At 38.3% G+C, this 24034-nt stretch overlaps 1 protein-coding gene and 1 long non-coding RNA gene across 2 annotated transcripts in view; one reads left to right on the top strand and one right to left on the bottom strand.

Annotated features, from left to right (window-relative positions):
- Positions 1-24034, bottom strand: part of LOC116843969 — a 269149-nt gene that overhangs the window by 124802 nt on the left and 120313 nt on the right. Inside the window, exon 3 of the mRNA XM_032814975.1 lies at positions 2824-3107. Within this exon, the coding sequence (XP_032670866.1) occupies positions 2824-3107 (284 nt within the window). The remainder of the gene's footprint in view (positions 1-2823; positions 3108-24034) is intronic.
- The window catches only part of LOC116843970, a 12437-nt gene continuing 11448 nt past the window's right edge, over positions 23046-24034 (top strand). Inside the window, exons 1-3 of the long non-coding RNA XR_004377958.1 lie at positions 23046-23177; positions 23405-23469; positions 23746-23835. This is a non-coding gene — a long non-coding RNA (uncharacterized LOC116843970). The remainder of the gene's footprint in view (positions 23178-23404; positions 23470-23745; positions 23836-24034) is intronic.

Raw genomic sequence — 24034 nt, 5'->3', positions numbered from 1 at the left:
AATACAAGAATTTACGCCGGAAAAACGAGTGAAACATGCACCGACGCTCATAGAAAAAAACTCTATCTCATGAAAAAAAAACGAATAATTAAAGTTTAGACCCTTAAAAATGTTTGAAAAAATAAAAAAATAAAAATATGGGTAGGTAAAGAGCGGAAATAGAGCGGACAGTAAGGTAAAAGTACCAATGCTCGGACACGTATTTACACGCAGAAATGGATTAGCCGCAGGAACTAAGATATAGCTATGGCAACTAAGATGTGCTATTCAAATAGGGACAGTCGTTTAATGTCGTTGCTACTGAAACTAAAGAGTGTGACCAAGTTTAGCCCCATTATTTTGCGACATTTAAAATGTTAAATTACTTTTTGATGAAATTGTAGCTATTAGAACGTGAGTAGAATTAAATGATTAATTGGAGCTTGGTAAAAGTCACTCTAAATTAATAAATATTATTAATATCCGTATCCGTAAATATCCGTAAATATTATTATAATCCGTATTATTTTATTGATAAAGATTTTCGTTTCTATTTCTTGCAATATTTTCTACACGTAAGGATCCTAACGATACTATTTCTTCCGATAGAATATATATTTTTATACTTATATATTTTTAACAGATATTAAAGATATATAAGTATAAAAATATATATTCTACTCATAGCTAGCTACAATTTTATCGAAAAATAATTTAAGATTTCGAAATATGGAGCTAAAGATTACGAGAGCTTGAACGCTTTCTTTGTTAACTATTTAAATATCGATGCCATAGCGAAGAATACTCGCTGCTAGAATAGAATTATTTCGCTTTTCTTTTAAATTATATTTTGTACCCAGAAACATAAAACTAACGATACGCATTACAGACTCAAATCTATGTTTCTCACTAGCTTTTAACATAAATCAATTATGAATATCCGCTTTAATGAAAGCACAAAGGCCGATGTCTTTCGTACTTACACGATTATTCTGCTTGATCCTTATTCCACGGAAGGACGATTTCACGTTCATCAGAAGCGCGATAATTTTCCCTTTCCAATGGTCTTGGTTTCAAGTCGCTACGACGTCTACAAGTGGAGTTGTTAACGATTGTATTGATCCGCGTTTTGGATCGTTCGGCGTTATCGCTACTGCGAACTGTAAACAGGTATCACGCGACGCGCGAATGGAATGCGGAACGCGACTGCTTCACCTTGAGCTGTAAGTGAAAGTATACCGCGGCCCCCAGCTCGCTTCCCCCACTCCGCGCCTCAGATAAACATTGTCGCACCGTACACTTGTTCATTACGATCGCGCGGCCGTTCACCTCAGTTTACGAGCAAATAGTGCGCGCGCTGGACTAAAACGCCGGCGTTGCACCAAAATGCGAATTTCGAGCTTAAACCTGACATCGACGTCGCGGCTTTAAACGGCTATAATTCGCAAATGAGTTGACGTAGCGACATAAAATAAATAGGTATGAGCAGCGCGCAAGCTTTTTCATTCGCGATCGAACTGTTCAGATTCCCTCTTTCGCCTCGTCTATTGTAATATTGTCAATTATTAATATTGTAATATTGTCAACGAGATTAATATTGTCACTGTAGGTTAAAGTAATGGAGTGATTATCGTGATTATTTGGAAGGTTAAGGACTGTTTTGTTTAATTTCATAAGCTTTATACTCGCACATGAGAGTGTTGATCAGACATTTTGTATACACATTTCCAATGCCCATGAAAAAAATATATATAATAAAAAGATTGTGAGGAAACACACATACAAAACTTGTTTTGCATTATCCATTAATTATATAGGTATTAATTATACAGGTATTAATTATACAGGGTATCTGGATTTATAGATGCTCGTGTGCAAGTAAAGAACTTGTTAAATTAAATTAAATTAAATTCTGTACAATTTTGGATAAATTCTATCACGATAATTTATTGTGATATTAATAAAAGAAAATTGACCAATTAATGCGTGCGGTGTGAAATGAACTTTGTAAGATTAATTCTTTACACAGTCTACTGCTCGAGATTTACGGATATAGAATATTTTAAAATAGTTGCCACTTTTTTATTGTTACCTATTCGATAAACAAATATGTGTTTTTAATTTTAGATAATAAACTTGCATCTCACAGTGAATGTATTTTATTTGGGATAAAATCAACTCTTATATGACAGCAAAACAATCAGTCCTTTAACCAAGTTCTATACAGCCACTGACCCCTTGTCCATAACCTTGTTTTAATCTTTAAGCCGTAATAAATTGACGAACCACAGTCGATTATTTTAAAAATAATCAACTGTGATTGATCAATTTCTTACGGCTTAAGAATTAAAGCAAGGTTGTGGACAAGGGGTGAGACTCAGCTGATATTACCGAGTCATTTCCTTAGATATACTTCTAAACATTCTTATTGTTTTGATTTTTTGATCTTTAAATACGGATATGCAAGTTTTTAACATGAAATGTACACATATACATTGGATATATGCATATATTTTATGTTAAAAGTTTAAATGTTCATATTTAAAGACCAACACATAATAAGGATGTCCAGGATTAAATACGTGTCCGGGGATTGGTACTTTCATCTTTAACATTCATATTTTCTGCGTGCCTTTTCTTGACGGAACTGCCCGATTTTCGTCATGGAATCACGAAATTATTCGTCGGAAAGCGGATTTTCGCGGGAAGGAAGGTTCAAAGAAGATCAAGTATCGAGTGACAATGTCCCGGCGAGTTTGCGCGCATCGAGTGTTCTCGGCAGGATATTTTTCGGTGAGTGGCAGTGAAAGGAATATTTTACCGTGCGCTCACGGACGGACCAACCTGCTGCTGATGTTGGTGGTAGTAGTGGTGCGTGGGTGTGTGTCGGCTTATGAATTTACTGCTGACGAGGTCCAAGAGGCTCTGCCTCGAGGGTAAAACCGCCCTGGACACGTTCTCCGCGCTCTTGGTGTCATCTTCCTTTTCCCTGCCGCCCCCGCCTCTGCCATCGCCGGTCCTTCCGGTCCTGCCATCCCGGTGCTTCTCACCCCCGCAGCTCAGGGCGGACGCGGAACCGACGCTCAGACGATGTCTCACACCGCCACCGCCAGCCGATGTGATGACGCCTGCAACATTAAACGGGGGATGGCTGTAAACGGTAAGTCCTTCTTAACCCGATCTACGTAGCTAACGACTGCTCTCTCTCTCTCTCTTTCTCTCTCTCCCTCTCTCTCCCCGTTTCTTTAACTCTATCTCTATCTCTGAACTCCGTCTGCTTGATACAGAGTTTTGTGTCTGCTTCATCTTGTAGCTTTATCTCTTTTCTTATATTGTTAACATTATATCTTGAGATTACTTTAAACTTCCGTATTATGCATGATGTTATCTTTTCATATGAGTTTTTTTTGTTTATTTCTCGTAAGTAAATTTGTATGTAATTATTGTGTACCACCGAATTTTCTGTATCATCATATACGTAAATTCTTTTCTGATCGTGCAAAGTTTTGTAGGAAGTTTGCGCGGTTAATATACTGTGCGACGTTTGTTTCACGAGACAGTTGTAAACTTCCGTATTTTACATTTTACATCCGAGTTTCATAATTTCATGTCTTCTCGCGAGAGATTTAACCAGATTAACGTAGGATATTCCGGTACCAATGTCGTGACTGTCTAGCGGGATACAAAGTAACACTTCTACCCTGAAAAATGGTGTAATGAAGCTTCGCGTCGGTACCACCTGTGGATGTGATGACGCTTACAACGCGAGAGAAATTCCGGCGCGAGTCGGGTGATCCCTTTTTCGCGTCTCGTGAGTGTAGAATTTCCTGCGTAACGAGGCATAACGAGGAGTAAAGCGCGACGTGCGCGAGAATAGCGCAGAGACCGACGCGAGATATAAAAGGCAAAAAGTGATTAATTTTTTTTTTTTCAAGACTCGATCCTGAAGATTTGATTCCAGCAAAATAAACTTGAATTTGATTGATTACGGTCGAAACTATATAAAAGAAAAGAAACACTAAGAAAAAATGTTTGATATTTATAATTATAATGACATAGAGAAATAATTACTGTAAATGATAGTCAGAAAAAGCACTTTTCCATTAAATTTTACTATAATATTAGTGATAATAGTCTAATAAATAAATAAATAAATAAATAAATAAATAAATAAATAAATAAATAAATAAATAAATAAATAAATAAATAAATAAATAAATAAATAAATAAATAAATAAATAAATAAATAAATAAATAAATAAATAAATAAATAAATAAATAAATAAATAAATAAATAAATAAATAAATAAATAAATAAATAAATAAATAAATAAATAAATAAATAAATAAATAAATAAATAAATAAATAAATAAATAAATAAATAAATAAATAAATAAATAAATAAATAAATAAATAAATAAATAAATAAATAAATAAATAAATAAATAAATAAATAAATAAATAAATAAATAAATAAATAAATAAATAAATAAATAAATAAATAAATAAATAAATAAATAAATAAATAAATAAATAAATAAATAAATAAATAAATAAATAAATAAATAAATAAATAAATAAATAAATAAATAAATAAATAAATAAATAAATAAATAAATAAATAAATAAATAAATAAATAAATAAATAAATAAATAAATAAATAAATAAATAAATAAATAAATAAATAAATAAATAAATAAATAAATATATATATATATATATATATATATATATATATATATATATATATCTATTACTATTATTTTCGTGTTAGAACTAAACAGATTGGGACATATGATTGGGACAAAAGATGACTATAATTTTAGCTGGATTAACCAATTTTTTCTCATAGTGAAGAATCTTGAAATTCTTCTTAGGTCTCTTAACGCAGACCTTCCATTTATCATTGTACGATTCATTTATCCATTTATCATTCTTAATTTATTCTTTATTAAATGAATGATATACGTGGATTTTCGTCAAAAGTAATGTCGACTTGGCGCACGGGAAACTCGAGGCTAAGCATTGCGACGATCACGTCGGAAATATGAAGAGGAATAAGCAAGTTTTACGGAGGTGAAGCGTGTCTCTGCTGCATTATCTTCGCGCGCGATGACACCTGCAACGTCAAAGAGACTGCAACGGAGCGAGTCTCGTTTTCTTGCAGCACGAGATTACGGCTCATCCACTTTTGCTAGATAGTAACGAAGCGTGACGCGATAAGGGTGCAAAATCCGAGCAAGAGAAAGCCCATCTCCGTTGCCGTTTTGAATCTGCTTAACAGGGAATAAGTTTCCAGAGAAGGCTATCACACATCTACACCGGGAGTACAAATTACGACTTTTTCATGATCGAAATCGTGCCCTTCCGTATTTTCATTCTTGTTGCGTAATGACAGCAGAAACGTTACGAATGAACGAGATGTATGCCGCGAGATATCCTCGTGCTGCAGATACATTAATTTCGCCAATCAACAAGTTTCGGGACTGTCTATTCGTTTACAGATCTACTTTTAGATAATGATCTCGCAAATTCGTTAGTACAATGGAGGTATATAAACTCATGATAACTGGAAACAAAGTAAAGAGGAAAAGAAAGAGAGAGAGAGAGAGAGTCGGGAAACGAGAAAGATAATTACATGACAGATGAATGAAAATACGTGACCGAGCTTGCGTAAGAGTATCTAAGTGTTACTTTAAAAGCGTCATAACGAGATTCCTGCTCTCCTCTAGCTGTTTCATAAATAATTTCGCGCGTTCCGACGTCTTCCATTAAGACGGCCGGGAAAAACGATCGCAAGAAAATCTGCGCCGACATTCTCTTCATTACTTCCCCGGCCTGTTATTTTCTTGTTAATGTGATGTAAAACGATACTCTGTAAAACAAGCAACGGGAGAATTTTGTCGAATACGAGCTGGAAAAGGAGCTCGGGAATTTACGCTCCATAATGACGCGTTGAGGAATGTTGCCGCTCTGGTGTCTCGTTTCGGTCGGATGAGCGGTCACAAGATAATTTTGTTAATTAAAGATTACTTAGTGCTACTTATATATAACATTTATACACACTACACTTATATTACTTATACACACATACACACAAAAGGTATTTAAAAAATATTTGGATAAACTTCTAGGGCGTATACCTCTCGTCTCGAAAATAAAGAAAAAGGTTATATAAATTTATAATCAAATATGAATGGTTGCGGAGTTATAGTAAAACAAAGTCTGCATTATAAAATTATTAAATAATATAAGTTGTTAAGTAATCATAAGTAAACATTTAAGTTATAACAAATGCTCAAAATGACAGCTATTTAATTGAAGTCAGACATTAACACAGCAGAATAAGGATTGTCGAACTTCAAAAGTCCACTTTAAAGGTTCATTTTACAGTTTCGTATAACCTCGCAAGCATTAATAATGTGAAATATCTCTTCGTTATCAATAGGTTGCGAATATATTAAATGCTTTAAATGTCCTCTATAAAAATTTAGTAAATTCAAGTCTGGGAAACGTGAAGGCCATACGACTGATTCTTCTCTGCCAATCCATTCATCTGGATAATTATTATTGAGCACATTTCTCACTTGACGACTAAAATGTGGTGATACTTCATCGTGCATAAACCACATGTTCTAAATATACCGGCCACTTGACTGTCATGATTTAAACATTTACTTATGATTATTTAATAATAATGTTAACACACTTTGTTTTAATATAGCTCTGCAATCATTTATATTTGATTATGGGTCAGTAAAGACTTTTTTCCTTATTTTGGCGCGCGCGAGAGGAATACGCTCTAGAAGTTTGTTCAGATATCTCATAAATATCCTGTGTGTGTGTGTGCGAATTATAGTCAATTATCCAAGTTTGCTCGGCAGACCAAATCCGAGATGCTTTAGAACGTCGCTTTATAACGTGATGATCTTTATCGCGCTAACTTTGAATATAGAAACAATATTTTGCCAGTGCAATATAGTAAGAGTAGATAAATATAAGCGGCAGACAATTCCAATTACGGTTGAAAGTCTCGTTAAGAAGGTCTCGCGCTTCAGCGACAGTATAGTGGACGTAAAAGTAATTGCTTTCTGGCACCCGGGAGAATTAATAGGATAAGTTTCGAAGTGAAAGAACCAAGATAAATTTCAGCACTTAGTGCAAAAAGTATGTAACGCAGAAAAAAATTGAAGATCAACGCTAAATGTCAATTTACTCCGTCTTTATAATGGAAACTTCGTCTCCGTCCTCGACTCCATTTTTTATAAGATCCTTAAGATTTTCGATATTATTGGTTGAGAGGACGAAAATCATCATTAAAATTGAATCTGAGTTGACGCGTTCGTGCGAGTCTCATTGAAAGTCGTAAGCTCCCGAGAGACTTGCCTCACGAAATATATATAGAGTGTCCCAGAACAACCTCCGAAGCTCTCGTAAAGGCGTAGTATGAATTGGGATGAACATAAAAGTCCTAAAATCGTTTTGTGATATTCGCAATAATTACCGAGATATTAATTAAGGAAGATTTGTGAATCGCGCGAGATATGGTAAATGAGCTGTACTGGTAACGTGTACATTAGGTCAAACTGAACAAGAAAGTCCTCTACCATTTTTCTAATAACTTTTTAATTATTAATTAAAGATTTTTAATTATTAGTTAAAAAAAGAAGATTGACGGATGGTCGCTCGCAATAATATATTAATGCTATCTAATTAATAACTAAATTAATAATTAATATATAATTAATTAATTAATAATTAATAACTAAAAAATCTATAAGTTATTAGAAAAAAGATAGAGGGGTTTTTTTTTATTCAGTTTAATCTAATGTATAAGCACATGACTAGATGTCGTCATTACAGCTCATATGTGATACACCATAGCTCGCGTGATTAAGTTTTTTTTAATTAATATCTCGATAATTTTTGCAAATATTGCAAAACAGACTTTTATGTTCACCTTAATCTATATTATGACTCCACGAGTTTTTCGGAGATTGTTCTGGGACACCCTGTATACGCGTGCCGAAATGATTTTAGATCGACCGAGCGGGATATTCCGATGAATTATGCGCGGCACGCCTGGCGGTCATTATGGCAAAGGACGAATTAATTCCAGTCGAGAGCTGCGTCGCGAGGGGTTTATTCGCTCCGAGCACGACGTCGTGTGGCCGATTGGATGACTATTGTGCCGTTCTCTCAAAGACCGACGTAACGCAAATATTGTGTTCGAGTAAACGTGCATACACATACGGCATACGTACAGCCAGCGCGATAAGGCCGGTGCGGACAATGAGAGTGCCACTCGTCCAAGCGAATTTACACATTTTCCTGCCCCGCGCACGTTCTTTATTCTGAACTGCATCGGCCCGATCCGTCCCGCTTCCTGCTGGCCCGTCCGGTAACACCCGATCCTTCCGTTGGCGACGACTTCGCGCGGCGATGCGCGCGTTGCGCATTTTAAAACGTTAATCAAAGACAGAGGAGGAACGTCGGGGCGACCCCATAAACTGTAATTTACGGCTATTATGTGCCGTTCACGTTGCGAGCCCTTCCAGCTCTTTTTGCCTCGACTTTCGAATCTTTTATGGATCTCCCGGCGAGTCCACGGCACGGTGTCACTCGGTATTCCAGAAGAGGAGACCATTCCGACGTACGTCACGCTTAATCGTGATTTATCGCGAGATAGAAATTGCACAATGCGGAACGCAGAAATTTTTACTTCGAGTTTGGATTTCATCGGCGTAGTAAAAATGTTTTATGGCCGCGTACGTTACTCGCCCGTTTGTGCCCTCGCATAAATAAAAGTGAAACAAAACACAAAGGAAACAAAAACCCACAGAGACGACACATCCGGTAACATATGCGCGTTCTTGCAACAATGTAAACGCACATATGCGTGCTCGTGAATGGGGGGGAGGACGTCCGGGAGTCGGCACTGTACCCCTGTTTTCGGCATCCTCTTGCGCGGATGTTGTCGGGCATTATGGTATATGGATATAGTAAAAGAAAACGAATCTTACAACAATAATAAATAATAATTGATAAGTAGTTAATAAATAATCAGTAGATCTCTGTACATCTTGATATTGAATGAGATCTGAGCAAGAGTGCCGAAAACTGGTGCTATAAATAAGGTGACTAGACGTCCCGATTTTTCACCCTTTGTCCCGAATTTTTTCGAATGCTATTCGGGACACCGATTTGTCACTATTTTCAATGACTGTCAAATAATTTTCGGATCTTTTTACCCCCCTCCTCCCGCTTCACACATTTATAAAGTGCCCCGAATTCAGGGCTGGGAAATCTGGTCATCTTACATATATCGCGAGGAGAAACGAGAAGATTACTTACAAATGACGTCTTCATAATACGCTCCGGCGATCGCACATCGCTATTCTCGACACTCCCGATACTTTTTTCCGCGCGAGACTTACTTTCGACGGGTTTAAGACGCGTAAAATGCGGAGCGATGTGGATCGATGTGTGCCCATGGCTGCTGCTTGGCGCGAAAAGATCGAGCATTTCGCGCGATTCATTACCAACGTCTAGATTGAATAACCACGATGACAACCTCGTAGTGCGAAACGAACGCGATTGGTTAAGCCGTCCGCCGTAGATCGCATCGTTGTAGATGCGCGACCTCGTTCACATCACTGGCGCGATCACATTCATGCACTTTTGGCACTTTCGGCGCGCTAATGAATTTTTGGTGTACGTTATTGACAACGCGCGCGTCTGCGATCTTTCCATGCCGAGCAACTGCCATGGACACAACGCTCCGTATTCCATATATCTTTCGCTTGTGTCCTGTGAGTCTCCTGCGGAAATAAGTATTAGAGTGCCGAAAATAACGATGTACGGTTATCAGGACATATCATAAATACATTATTATGGAGTAATCTCCTTCCTTCTCGACAGCTAAGGTGACCAGACGTCCCGATTTTTCACTCTTTTCCGAATTTTTTCGAGGATTATTCAGGACACCGATTTGTCATTATTTTCAATGATTGTCAAATAATTTTCGGATCTTATTATCCCCCTCCCCCCGCTTCACACATTTATGAAGTGTCCCGAATTCAGGGCTGGGAAATCTGATCGCCTTAGCTATAAGAGCTTTCGCGCATGGATTGCCGTAATCGTAGACGTAAGACGTAAACTTGAGCTAATCGGGATATTGCATCAGGATTCTTCTAGCCAGAAGATTGACGTGACCGTATAAGATTCAGAGTAAAGATTTTAATCAGATGAATCTTAGTTACCATTGCCATACGATCAGATTTACAATTCAATGCTTTTCTAGAGTATATATAACTATAGTAAAATCCTGATTGATCCTTCAACTAAAATTTTTTATGTCTACGCCAATTCATATACGAAAGCTTTGACAAGTGCCAGCTGCTGAGCATTTTCCTCTACTCGAAGCTGAGCGCGAGGTGAGTGCGAGGTAAGTTCGAAGATCTTTCGGGATATTAGCCGCGCGATTTCGCTAATCCGAGAATTCCAAGTTCGTGTGCCAGGCCGCGTCATTTCCGGAAACCGGCCGTCTCACGGACGAACGACTTTTTCCCGTGAAGGATATATTCGCTTTCCGAACTTTTCCGAACGAAAATATCGCGATTCCAATATCCGTCCGCCGCCAGGTTCTCCTCGTCGGCTGCGCCGCTCTGTCGCTCGCACAGAAGAAAAGTAAGTTTAATGGTGACGCCGCGCGCTGAGCGACTAAACGGAAATCCTCGCGACGGGGAAATCGAGAAAGCGCAGCGTCGACGAAAAGCAAGGCAAAGTTAATTGCCCCTTGATCGTGACGGCCTGCTGCTTGGCGGGGAATAGCAATGATATAAATGAAATTGAAAGAATATCAGCAGGGTACACTTGGAAATCATAGTCGCCCTCGCGATATGATCTTGCATCTCTGTTTGTTTTTGTAAAAGTATCTTGTACGATGCGCGTATATCACTTAAATTTTGCTTTAGGTACTTTTCAAATACAATCATCCGGATCAGATCAAATACAATCTTTGATTCAAAGCTATGCGTAATAGATTGATAGATAGAGAAAATTAATACACAGAGAAAATACTAAGGATATCATTTGACTAAATATGATTGCCATAACAAAATATTAATGTTAGTTTTCGCCCATGTATATAAGATGGTTGTAGTAATCATAGTACTTTGGAAGTGGTACAGATAGAATTGCATATACGTCATTCCCTAGAGAGAACAATTATATTAAAATTAACAAATATTTCTTTGATGGGTGCCATTAACATATTTACTTAAATCTACATTCTCTTTATTTAAATCAAATATTGTTTACCTGATTTAAATAAACAATATTTGGTTTAAATAAAGATAATGTAGATTTAAGTAAATATGTTAATGGCACCCATCAAAGAAATATTTGTTGATTTTAATATAATTTTTCTCTCAGTGTAGCTATGTATGTGTGTCCTATAATCGAGAGTTACTAAACATTTTCGAGCCAACGCATTCGTTTCTGTGGTCAATGGTCGTGACTGATTATTCAAAGAAACTGCAACGATGTCGAGCAGCTGTAGCAGTTTTGTTTATAATTGCGGTTATTCGTTCAGGAGTTGTAACCACAGCGAGCATAGTGCTTTTATCGTTACCCATATTTTATGATTATGTTACCATTAATAAAGCCACAATTACATGTAACACGTGAACGGATAACCGCAATTATAAATGCAAACAAAACATCAAACTGTCACAGTTGCTTGACATCGTTGCAATTTTTTCGAATAATCAACAGTCACGACCTTTGACTAAACGAATACGTGAGGTCGAAAATTTTTAGTAATTGCCGATTAGGATACATGTATAGCTAGGAAATGGCTAGGCAATCGACTATACATATGCAATCGACTGTACATAAACTTTCTTTACTGCCTATCTATATGTATTCGAGCAGTATATTCTCAGTGTTGTATAGTATAACCAAACTCTACGGATCTCTCAACTACAATATTCGTTCTGCAGATCACAACAGAGAGACAAGCAATATTCCTCTAGTTAAGGCAGCTATATATACGAGGATATACTAACTTAACATTATAAATCATAAGAACTATAGTTGTGAGAACTTATACATGGGCATTTAATAACATCAACTTTTAATACCATATCTATTTCACTTAAAATCACATAAATTTTCTCTCTAACTATAAAATATGTGAATACAACAGTTTTCTCCGTGTAGCAAATATTTAAAAACAAAGGGTGAAACCTATCAAATTAATCAATAAAATAATTTTAAATCTTCTCTAGTAAACAATCGTGATACATGATGCGTATATATTCGAACATTATTGAAAATTTGTTATTTTGGCTAAATCTCTTTTCACATGTTTCTCTTACTGTTTTAAGTCACGTCATTCAGCACGTATTCTAAACTATTAAATCATAATTTATACGTTTTAAACGTATTAAATGACATGATTTCAAGCCGCAAGGAACATGTAAAAAGAGTTTCAGCCAAATTATACGCTTATGCGTAAAAAAATTAACACTTGGATTTACATTGATGAGATATCCTATCAGAAAAAGTGCGTGTTAACTAAATCTCGAATGTATCGAAGTGGGTGAAGCCTCTTTTCCGCGATGCTAATTGGCTGTCTCGACCGCCTCGATTGTCTCGATTCCGTCGCAGTTGAATTTGTGCCGCTTGCAGCTATTAGCCGCGGTGATCAGGTTGTGTTGTTCGCATCATATAAATTTAATATTTATTGTAATCCCAGCAAACACAATGTTACATGTAACATATATGTTAGTTGTAATTTCTTACTCAACGAACAATATAACTGTTATATAATATACGTGTTATATAACAGTTACATTGTTGAATAAGAAATTACAACATGTATGTTATATGTAACATTATGTTTGCTGGGAATATAATTTGTAAAAATGAGTATTGTAATATAAATTGTAAATGTGTGTGTGGTACAACGAAAAGGTTAAAGTGGCGCGCGCAAAGCGCGCGCTATGTGATGTTCTAGTTTGATTAAAAAATGTCTAGACTGAAAATAAAAGGCATTATACGAGGTAGGGGAAGAATTTTATAGTAAAAATTACAACAGAATTTTTTAATAGGAACAGATTAATGGTCTGCTATAATTGGTTATCCTTTCATCTCATATGTGTTATTTATATTTTAGGAACTAAAATTTGCGGCTATCAAATTATTGGCGAAATATACGATGTTCCTTATCAAGATAGAAAAGCACCTATATACATGAAAAAAAAGCTATAATATATTCTCTCTGTGCGTGAAAACATCTGTGCACTCAAGCAAAGTATCATTTGACATATTGTCGACTGCGAATATACGCGAGGGAATATTTTATTTTCTTTTTTATGACTTGGCGTGTCGCCCGGATCGCTAGTTATAAATCGAAGGTTTGCCGTAATATGACGGACCTCGTAAGAATGCCTGCAGAAAGATCTTCGTGCGTTGCTACGATCGAGCTGCTGACCCGTAACGAAAATATCAAGTCGCGCAGCGGGTAAGGCTTAATACTACATATTGTCGTCGAGACAATTTCGTATACGGCGCGATCACTGAGGCGTAGGGAGAGGACGCGGGGGGTTACATCGATCGCGATGCTCGTTCTAGGGGAAAATGAGAAATTGTCACGAAATTACATATCGCGTCGCGCAGGATATACGCTGCAAATCCGCCGGCAACACGCGCTCATTTCCGAATAATGTGCGTACTGCGTCCACGCGTGCAGCTGTCTATTTTCATTAAACAGCCGTTCGCGCGTGATCTCGTCGTTGCGTATTGTGCTGCGACAATTGCATACATGGTGATCGCGATGCTCGCCCAGGCGTAGCTCCGGCAATTTTCGCAATTACGAATTTAAGACCGACCGTTCTCGGCGACGACGACTATGGCACTTATCTCTCGTTCTTTCGAGAGAATTGCGCGTGCGTCGACGTCGAATGGCTAACAAACAACCGTTTCGCCTCTGGGGTTCTGTTCCGGGACATCGGGATTGAGGAAATGAAAAAAAAAAAAAAAGAGAAATCAAAGACTCGAGATGAAATTAAAACAGATGTTCGCTCTCGACGGTACGAAGAACGTGCGTGGCAGAAATTTCATTCCAGCGTGTTTTTGACACTGCGTGACAGGCACAAATGGAACTCGAAAAAAGGAGCGCGGAACAACAACAATATTGCAGGTAGCCGATACGTCCGGCTTGCCGGTATATGGAATCGGGCAAGCTTTCAGAGGTTCTCCGGAAAATGTCAGCTTTTTTCGGATACCGTGCGCGGTATTCAGCGCCGGGGAACATTCAACGGAAAGAAACGTGCGCCACGATCGCGCACGAAGCGCGCATTCGATAGTCGATATGGATATGCAAAGATGAATACGCATGCGATTCGGGCCAATCGGAAGGCAGAGCGAGTGTGGCGCGTTGCAATTTGCACCAGAGCGTGGGTCGTTCCCGTCTGAACTACCGTTGCCGTGTACAGGACGCATACGTATCCGTCGGACCGCGTAAACTTCGGCAGCGAAAGTGTCGGTGCATTAGTCGCGCGTTATCGAGCGCGTAAAACGTGCGTAAACGCGAGGTGAACAAACGCGCGCACGCGCGCGCGAGAGAGAGAAAAATACTGGAAAAATAGCGGATTATTTCCGAGCGAATGATTTCGATCTATTAGGCAACGCGAGGGGGACGTGAAGAAAGAAATCCTGGTAGGCTCGAATTGCAGCTTTTTTTTCGCAAAAACCAAGTTTCAATGAATCTCTCGCATTTTTCTTAGCATCCTCTCGAAATTCAATCGCAATGACCTGAATCGCGCTGCTTACGAGTACACATGCACAGAACGCAACTGCCATTGAAATTTGTACATACAGCGCACTACGTTATTAATCACGCAACCATTAGCCAGGAGAATTAGAAAGCCCCATTAAAACTTACTGATTAATCCGTGCTGGTACTTCAGATTAATGTCGCAATTTGCGACGTGCGCTCGACGGCAGCCCGGCTGCTGCACTGTTATCGCTACTAACATTAATATAATGCGCCTTGCGGCGGCGATAGAATCAATATGCTTCGCACCGATAACAGTTCGCATCGTAGAAGAGCCATTCTACTAATCGTTTGTAGCAGAGTCCGCGTACCGTAGGTAGTGGTAGACGCCAGCGCATAACCCGACCTAATAGAGTAGTAGTGGCAAACGGCGGGACCTACGCTACGGAATTTCCAGCGGCAATGTACTGATACGCTTGTAAATACACGCGCACGCGAGAGAGAGAGAGAGAGAGAGAGAGAGAGAGAGAGAGAGAGGGAGGGAAAAGGAGGAGGAGAAGAGGGGAGAAAAGAGAGAAAGGAAAGGAAAATGTTAAAAATAGATCATTTTTTGCCATTAACAAAACCTTAATTCTAATCATCGGAAATTTCTAGAAACAGAAAATAACAATTATTTTTCCACTCAGGTCTGGGGAAAGTTATAAAATATAATTGATTGTTGAAATAATTATATGAGATGTTTTTTAAACTTTATATCCTTAATAGGTCTTGAAAGTAACGAATGTGTATTCAACGTATTGATGTATTGTGTGTAAAATATGGCCGCGTTAGGGAGAAATTCGAGAGATATTATAGAATTTCGGCGTCGCGAAGCCCAGCGAAAGTACATATGCACACTGACAATCCCTTCCTGACGACAATCTCTCCCTGATTTCTTCCTTTCTTTTTGTTTACCTCTTAAAATATTTCAAACAAAGAGTAGGTAAGAACTAAAAACTGTAAACAGTAGATTCTTCTTTTCGGATCTTTCTATATGTACAACAAATAATATGTGTAAACAAAAAAAACAAACCTATATTTATTACATACTTCTTAAGACATAAATATACAATTGATTTTATTTTAAAGATATATCAAGGATATAAAATTTATTTTAAAGATATATCAAGGTTTAAAAATCATATGTGACTATTTCAACAATTTATAATATATCTCGGTTTTTCCTTTCCCGGACTTGATGGATAAATAATTGTTATTTCTTGTTTCTATATGGAGAGAATATTGTAGTAAAAATTAAAATGCTTTACACTGTAAAAAAATCTTGTGTACACAGTACGTAAACAAATGTTCCACTCTAAATTTTGTGTCGAAGATAACTTATTCATATGTTTATTCGTGACAGACTAGTATATAATGTAAATAACACACGAATAAACATATAATGGGTTATTTTCGACACAAAATTTAAAGTGGACTTTTTGGAACATTTGTTTACGTACTGTATACGCAAGATATTTTACAGTGTATTTTACAGTGATATTTTACAGTGATATTTTACAGTGATATTTTACAGCCTGGAAATTGACTCATTATTACGAAAATTATAATAAAAATTATAGTAAAAATGATCATAAATGCAGTAAAAGTTATCATAATAACTTTTATGATAATTTTTACTATAATTATATTATAATTTATTATAATTTTCGTAGTGCCAGTCTATTCCCGGATTACTAAAATTGCATTGTAATTCTTACTATAATATTCTTTCCGTGTAGAAGATCCCAAAAATAGTTTTCAATAATTAATTAGGGTTCTGTTAATGGGTAAAAAATGATCTATTTTCAATATCCTCCTTTACAGTTTGCTGAGAAGTTTTTACGTGAAATCGCGTAGAATCGGATCAACTCGCGAGACAAGCTGCGACCACGTCGTAATATACGAATATAGCTCGGCAAGCATGATAGCGCGGTAGTAAATTCGCTTTGAAGATACAAGCGTCTTTTATTTTACAAGCAAATAACGCGACGAGAAAGGGAGACCTGTAGGAACGGAAATACGCGGAGACGACGAGATGCGGTACGGAAATATCGCGAAGGAAGTCTGAAGTAATGTCCAATAAGAACGAGTTGTGTGCGGATGGAATTAGTGTTCGAATGGTGCGGCGAGCTTCTCCCTAGAGAAACATATCCTGCATTCCTACGGCGAAATTTTGCGCTATGCAAAGTTCCGCGAAATGAAATCAAAGGCACTTTACTTCGTCGCAAGTGGGAACACACCAAACAAACGCAACGAGAACTTTTTCGAGAACGGATCGATCAATCGATCGTCTTTCGCGTTTTCGTGTTTTATCCTTCGTGTCTCGTGCCTAACTATACCTCGAAATTATGTTTCGCCGTTTGGTATTTCGATATTTTATAATTGTGTTGGTTTATCTTTTTTTTCCCCGTTGAAATTTGAGAACTGCAAAAACCGGCGAAATTTATATACGCATGGATTCCCGAATGAGTTTCGAAATTTTTCAGCAAATTAACTTTGGAGGCACAATAACAGCACGCCTCGTTATTTAAGCTTGTTAACAGTTGTTATCGGGTCCTTGCTGCGCAAATTTTGATAATTAATGAAGTGACATTATATGGAAGCTCGCTCGACCCTTTAATTAGTTAATATGCAGACGCTACGCAGCCATGGAAATTCATGAATATTATCCTTTAGAATAAAGCTAAATGCTTTTTTAGGATGCTCCTCATATTCCGCGTTAGAAATTCAAATAGGGAGGAATGCTACGCCGTACGCATCGGTTGGTAACTTAACTTCACTCGTTCGAGTCAATTGGAAACAAGTTAATCGTGTATTACACGTAATTACCAAATGCAATTTCGTTCTAATTGTTCATAATTGAACTGCACCGGGCGCAGTCATCGTAACGACTTTTTTAGCATATAGAGAGGCTAGTTGCGGCTCTCGCTTTTAGTCCAATTATCTTTCCTCGCAATTCCAGGACACCACAAAAAGATGATATCTCCCTCTCACTCTGCCACCCTTCTCGCGAAGCTGTTTATAATTCCAAAACACTACCGAACAAGTTTTCTTACGCCTCTATTTGCACGCTTTTCTCTTTTTCGGTGATGCTGCCTAGACATTGGCGAATTAATATATCGTGGCGCAAAAGAACAAAGCTGTTAGCGTTACAACGAGATATTAACATGTTCAAAACATCCGTAAAATAAGGATTTAAAATACATGTTATATCGACAGTCCGTATAATAGGAAATATTCAAGTTATATATTTCCTGACATGTCTATTTTCACGTTGGATATAGTAATGTGTGTGTGTCTCAAGTTTCATATTATCACAAAGTTCAGTTTTCTAACATTCCACATTTATCCTTAATTTAAAAAAATTATTCGATATAAAATGCTTTTAATACACAGAAAAGAAGAATATTCTTGTTTGGAAAATTGTTAACATTTTAAAAATAAGATTAACGTTAAAACGAGATATGGCGTAAAGATAAATTAGTCTTTAATCAAAACGAATATAGTAAAATTAACACAATAATTTTCTCATATATAAGCAAGAATATCAATATTGTTAATTATGTATGAGAAAATGATTGTGTGATAATTTTACTGTATTCGTTCTCATTGAAGATTAATTTATCTTTGTTCATGCTATATAATCTCATTTTAACATTAATTTTATTTTTAAAATATCAAAAATAAAGACATTTTCCAAATATTCTTTTTTTCTATGTTTGATAAATATTGAATGTAGATAACAAAATGCGCGTTAGTTAGTTCAAGCGCTCTTTCAATGTTTTTTTTTAAGATTCCGACGGTATAGTTTTACACAATTTATTAAAATAACGCTCCACATTCGTTCTTAATTTCGTGGAATTTTGATATAAAATGCTCTTACACACTCGAGAAATATATACTCGACGAGTGTAGGTAACAGAATATGCGTTAGTCTAAAAGCGCTGTTTCAGTTTTTTTTTTACTTTTTTAAGATTCCAAAGGTATAGTTTTACACATTTTATTAAAATGACGGCCACGTAACGGATGAAGCGAAAAATACGCGTGCTTTCGTGAACAATTAATTGGTATTCCACGAATACCATCGTATAACGAATTTTGCGATATTTTAATTTTAATGTCGATCTGTAAATGGCGATCATAAACTTCAATATATATATCAATAACATAATATTTTGTTACTCGGCGGATTCATAATTCATATTTATGTTTGTGCCCGTATTTATGTTCGTCGACGGGATATTTCCATTATGAAGTTTGCTATCCGGGTGCAATCGAATTAATGCCGCCGTCAGCACGTGCTTCAATCGCCATCGTTATTTATCGTAAGCAGAATAACTTCCGCTCCTGTGCAACTTCCGAGCTAATAATTTTATTTGTTAAACTGACGTAAATCAACGTCGAACAGCGGAGCTAGCACCGCCGTGTAAATACCGCCTCGTTGCTAGACGAAGGGACGAAAACATTTCTGCAGCGTGCCGGCTTGTCGTTTTCGTCAATCGTGTCGTCCCTCGTTCCCTCGCATTCATTCGCGAAAAAAAAATCAAACATGATCGATATTCTACGGGATATGACGGACGACGCTAGGGCATTCCTTTTTCCCGAGAACGGCTTCCCGTATTAAAATTTGCTAATTAAATACGCGTCACATGCGACGACGGATTGAGCATGACTGATAGCGAGAGACGCTTTTGACGGCGCTTTCGACTCACAGAAATAATCAACGTCATATCCCGCAGATTTCATAGCTCGCCCCGCGTCGTTCCATTTCCCAGCCCCCTTTTTACGAGATTAAATTCCGGTCAGGGCAAGTTCCAGGCGTGGGCGACGCCGGCGACGCGACAACTCGACGCACAAGATCGTAATGTCCGAAAGGGGGAGAGAGAGAGAGAGAGATGGCATTTTTAATATAAATAAATATGTATGTTCCTCAAATATCTCAAATGCTACGCATACAACCTGTGGCATCGAATAAACCTAGTTATCGGCGATAACTATTGCGACACTATGACCTAATCTGCAACATGCTCTACGTTCTGCTACTTTCTTCCTGATTTGGATCTCAAGCTAGAAGATAGAGAACAAGAAACGGGAAACAAAGAGCACATTATAGATCAGGCTTAAATTGAATGAATTCGTGAAACACGCACGAATATGAGAGCGGAGCGTATCTAAGAATGAACTAATAGTCGCTACTCTGCTTACAGATATGAATGTCACAGATATTCCCATTTGTGAAACGTACTACCAGACACGAACATGTGTGGAGCTACATGTACGCGACAGAGGTTATGTAAGTAGTGGTTATGTTGTACGAAAGCCAACTGCTTTTGGGAATATTAGCACTGGGACGTACGAAATGAATAATCTTACTCACCAGAACCGCATAGCCATTACTCCCTCAGTGGCTGCTGCGAACATTCTAGACGGTCGCTCGCGGGAAACGATCGAGACTGATTTACGATCACACAGCCTAATTAACGCGACACGACAATTGTCCGTCACTTTGCACGGCACTACCGACGTTCATCGTACGTGTGACGCACTCGAGACGAACGAAGAACACGAAACACGACGATTATTCCGCGGATGACGATCGTGTTGCACACGACATACTCGATGCGCAATGACAAATGCGCGGCGAGCTTGACATACAACGGACTCAAAACATGCGATGGTAACTTCACGCCTATACGCAGGTGGCGGTAGTCGTGCCGCGATCGCGGACGTAGATCTGCTTGTTTTCGAAGATCTACACTAGTGAAGTAAGTTATAGTGAAACAAGTGTACTTTCTTTCACTTTAACTTTTTATTGCACTAGTTTAGAAGTTCTTCGAAAACAAACAGACTTCACACGACACACTCGAGACGAACAAAGAACGCGAAACACGGTCACTGAAATATATATATAAACTGGAACGAGCATTAGGCTTGCCTGTGCGAAATGAGAGAAAGAGAAAAAGAAAGGGAGAGAGAGCATGTTTAGCTGTTTCGAACAGGGCTCTGCCTTTGTTTACTCTTTGTTGATCTTATCGTATCTCATTTCCCTCACTCTCGGCCATTCACCAGACAAGGATGAGGCAAGAATCAGCAATCTCTCTCTCTCTCTCTCTCTCATTCTTTTACCGTGGATATTGTTTGGCAGCGTACGCCCAGTTAGCATATATTTCAGCGAACACGACGATCGTTTCTTAGCGCGACACTTGCGACGGCCATCTTTTCGTTTGACTGCCACGAACGTCCTAAATAAAATTTCCCTAGTTAGACTTAGGACAAAGCATGGCTTCTGATTGGCCTGCATCCTGTTCATCGTTGTAAGGGTGACGTGAGTGGGATTGAGAGAGAAGCTCTAGGACTGAAATGCAAAGCACGCTGCAGCTTCTCTCTCACATACTCAATCACTTCCTCCCTATAAATAACGGACTATGTACTAAAGGATTGTATACAATGGGGTGGTAGTTACGTTTTAAAGCTGCAGCACTAGTCTGCGAATCAATCCACTTCCTTCGTGTAAACTCGTGAAAGATAGAAAGTTTTATTGACGAATTCAATAAAACTTTCCATTTCTCACGAGTTTACACGAAGAAAGCTGTTGTGACTTTAAAACGTAACTACGATCGCATTGCAGACGATTTCTAACTCTGACTGGAGTATCACTGATTCTAAACGACCACTCGCGTAAGTCGATCTAAAACACGCAGACTGATTTACGATCACACATACTGATTAACACGACACGACAATCGCCTTACACGACACTCCCGACGTTTATTGTGACGCACGATGCACTCGAGATGAGCAAAGAACACGAAATACGACCATTGTTTTGTGGACAATCGTTTTGTGGATGATCGTTTTGCACACGACACACTCGCGATGCAACAGCGAATGCTCCATGAACTGCTTCTCTTTCTCTTTCAGAGTGCGATTCACTAGATGCTACAATGTAAAAGCGTCGTTTTAGGCCAATTGTGGTTTTCTTTAAGCACTTCAAAGCGTTTGCAGTATCTAACGGATCGCTCTCTAATATCTAGATCGAGGAGTTCAATAAAGTCTTATCCCCAACGCCATTCTCCGTTAAATGCACAGATGTCTATATTAAACTAGATTGCTAACAGGCTATCTAAAAGCATATAACGGCTTGTGTCCGATAGAGTTTCCGGTGCATACGAAAAAATGGCCGCTACCGCCACATATTTTCACTACGTTTAGTCATAAAATTCTTTTGTTGAAAATGAGCAGAGCAAATAACGTCCAATACCATCTATTTTTTATTGCGACATTTTTTGATGCAATAAGATGCTGGCATTTTTGGTTTTACGACAATAATTTAAATAATGACTCACATTGTCCGTTGTAAATACTCACACAAATGACACATCACACACACAACGTTACACACACAGAACCGCCGCCATTTTCTCGCATACAACCGGAAACTTTACGTGACACACGTTCAAAGCCCTTGTTAGCAATCTAATTTAATATAGACGTCTGTGGTTAAATGTTGAATTTAATTAATTCTTTGGAAATAATCCAAAGCATATTCCGGAAAATCGCAGGTCATGCTCGAATATTCGACACGATACGTCACGACCGATTCGTCGCGAACTTGACAGATTTAAAATACACGACATTAACTTAAGGTACACAATGGTGAGACGATCGCGAATACACGCGTACAGATGGCGAACAAAGCGCGTCAACGAGCAGGCGTCGTGGATGAATTAATTCGAAAGATCATAATCGATGCTCAAAGTAGCAGTTACTGAATTCGATACAGCCCGCGGTATTCGTTCCCGGGATAACACACGCTTAGGACGACGAGACTTGTTTTTACGGAGTCGGGCACCTTGTGTTTACTTAGCTCCGCCGCGTGCCGGTCGGCTACTCAGTGCGAGCGCGCCGCGAGATACTGAAGGTAACTACGCGAGTCAAAACACGACACGCCGTCGGGTCCGCCAGACGTGTCTTTGCCGGGAATGTGTTCTGTACGCAAATGAATATCCGGAGTGTTTATGTCGACGGGTCGAGCATCAACAATAGCCTTTCGAATAGGTTAACGAAAGCTCATGATCAGTGACTCTCTGTCCGTCGACGTTGTTCTCAACGTTGCGCGTATCCCTCGCCGCGTCGCTGTTGTCAGTTAACGTAAGGATACGTTTAACGTAAAGATATCGCTATGCACTTAAATTGCCGTGAAGTTCGTTGAACGTCCATTATTGCATCGCGAATACCACGCGAAGAAACGATCGTTGTGTTTCGAATCTTTGATTCGTCTCGAGTGCGTGGTGCGCACGACAATCGTCGGAAGTGTCGTTTAAAGCGACGAGCGATCGTCGTGACGCGAGAATTAGCCTCTATGACTGCAGGTTAGTCTGTGTTTTTTCGGTCGACTCCTGTCTTCGCGCGAGTGACCGTTTATCGTGGCATTCGGACATAGCGAATGCTCGCGAAAAAACGATCGCCGTGTTTCGCTTTCTTGATCTCGAATACGTAGCGCATATGATAAACGTCGGGAGCGTCGTGTAAAGCGACGGGCGATTGTCGTATCGCGATAATTAGCGCGCGTGATCGTAACTCGGCCATGTTTTTTTAGATTGAGTTGCGCGATGACCGTCCAGAATATTCGCAGCAGGGCGGGAAAATGGCCAGCATTGACTGGTAAGTAAAGGTTATTTTACACATCATACCGCGATATTAATAATTATTTCGTACGACGAAACAGCACAACTGTTGTAGAATCACGGTCTTATTGCATAGGCTGCGTCTATTTCTGGCATTTATTTCCGTGAATATTCAGATCTGTAATCGCGTTTAATAGTTTCTTTTTTTCTGAAATCCTGTGCTCCCGTGTATCAAACTGCGTGTGTCTAACAATAAACTAATGCTTATTTCTGAGACATGTACATATGTGCTTATATTATAAATTGATTTCAGTTTTCCAAGCATAATCGACGAAGCGGATCACTTGCCCGTATGAATGATCGGTCTAGTATAATCAGAGCCCGGAGAGGACACATTATATCGGTGAGTGAATTCATTTATCACATTAATACGATTATTCGCGTATTTATCTCGTACGTGATGACTTGACAATGTCGTTGCATCGTCGCAAGCTCTGTGTTGATATGCGTTCTATATAATCCTCTATGTTATTATCGGAGATGCCGAAACGCATTTCGCCCATATATATATATATATATATATATATATATATATATATATA

This window comes from Odontomachus brunneus, unplaced genomic scaffold (assembly GCF_010583005.1).
Source record: "Odontomachus brunneus isolate Ranch 3 - 2012 unplaced genomic scaffold, Obru_v1 Obru_scaffold_037, whole genome shotgun sequence".
Lineage (NCBI taxonomy): Eukaryota > Metazoa > Arthropoda > Insecta > Hymenoptera > Formicidae > Odontomachus > Odontomachus brunneus.
Note: the sequence above shows the minus strand (reverse complement) of the source record. Positions and strands in the feature narration are given on the sequence as shown.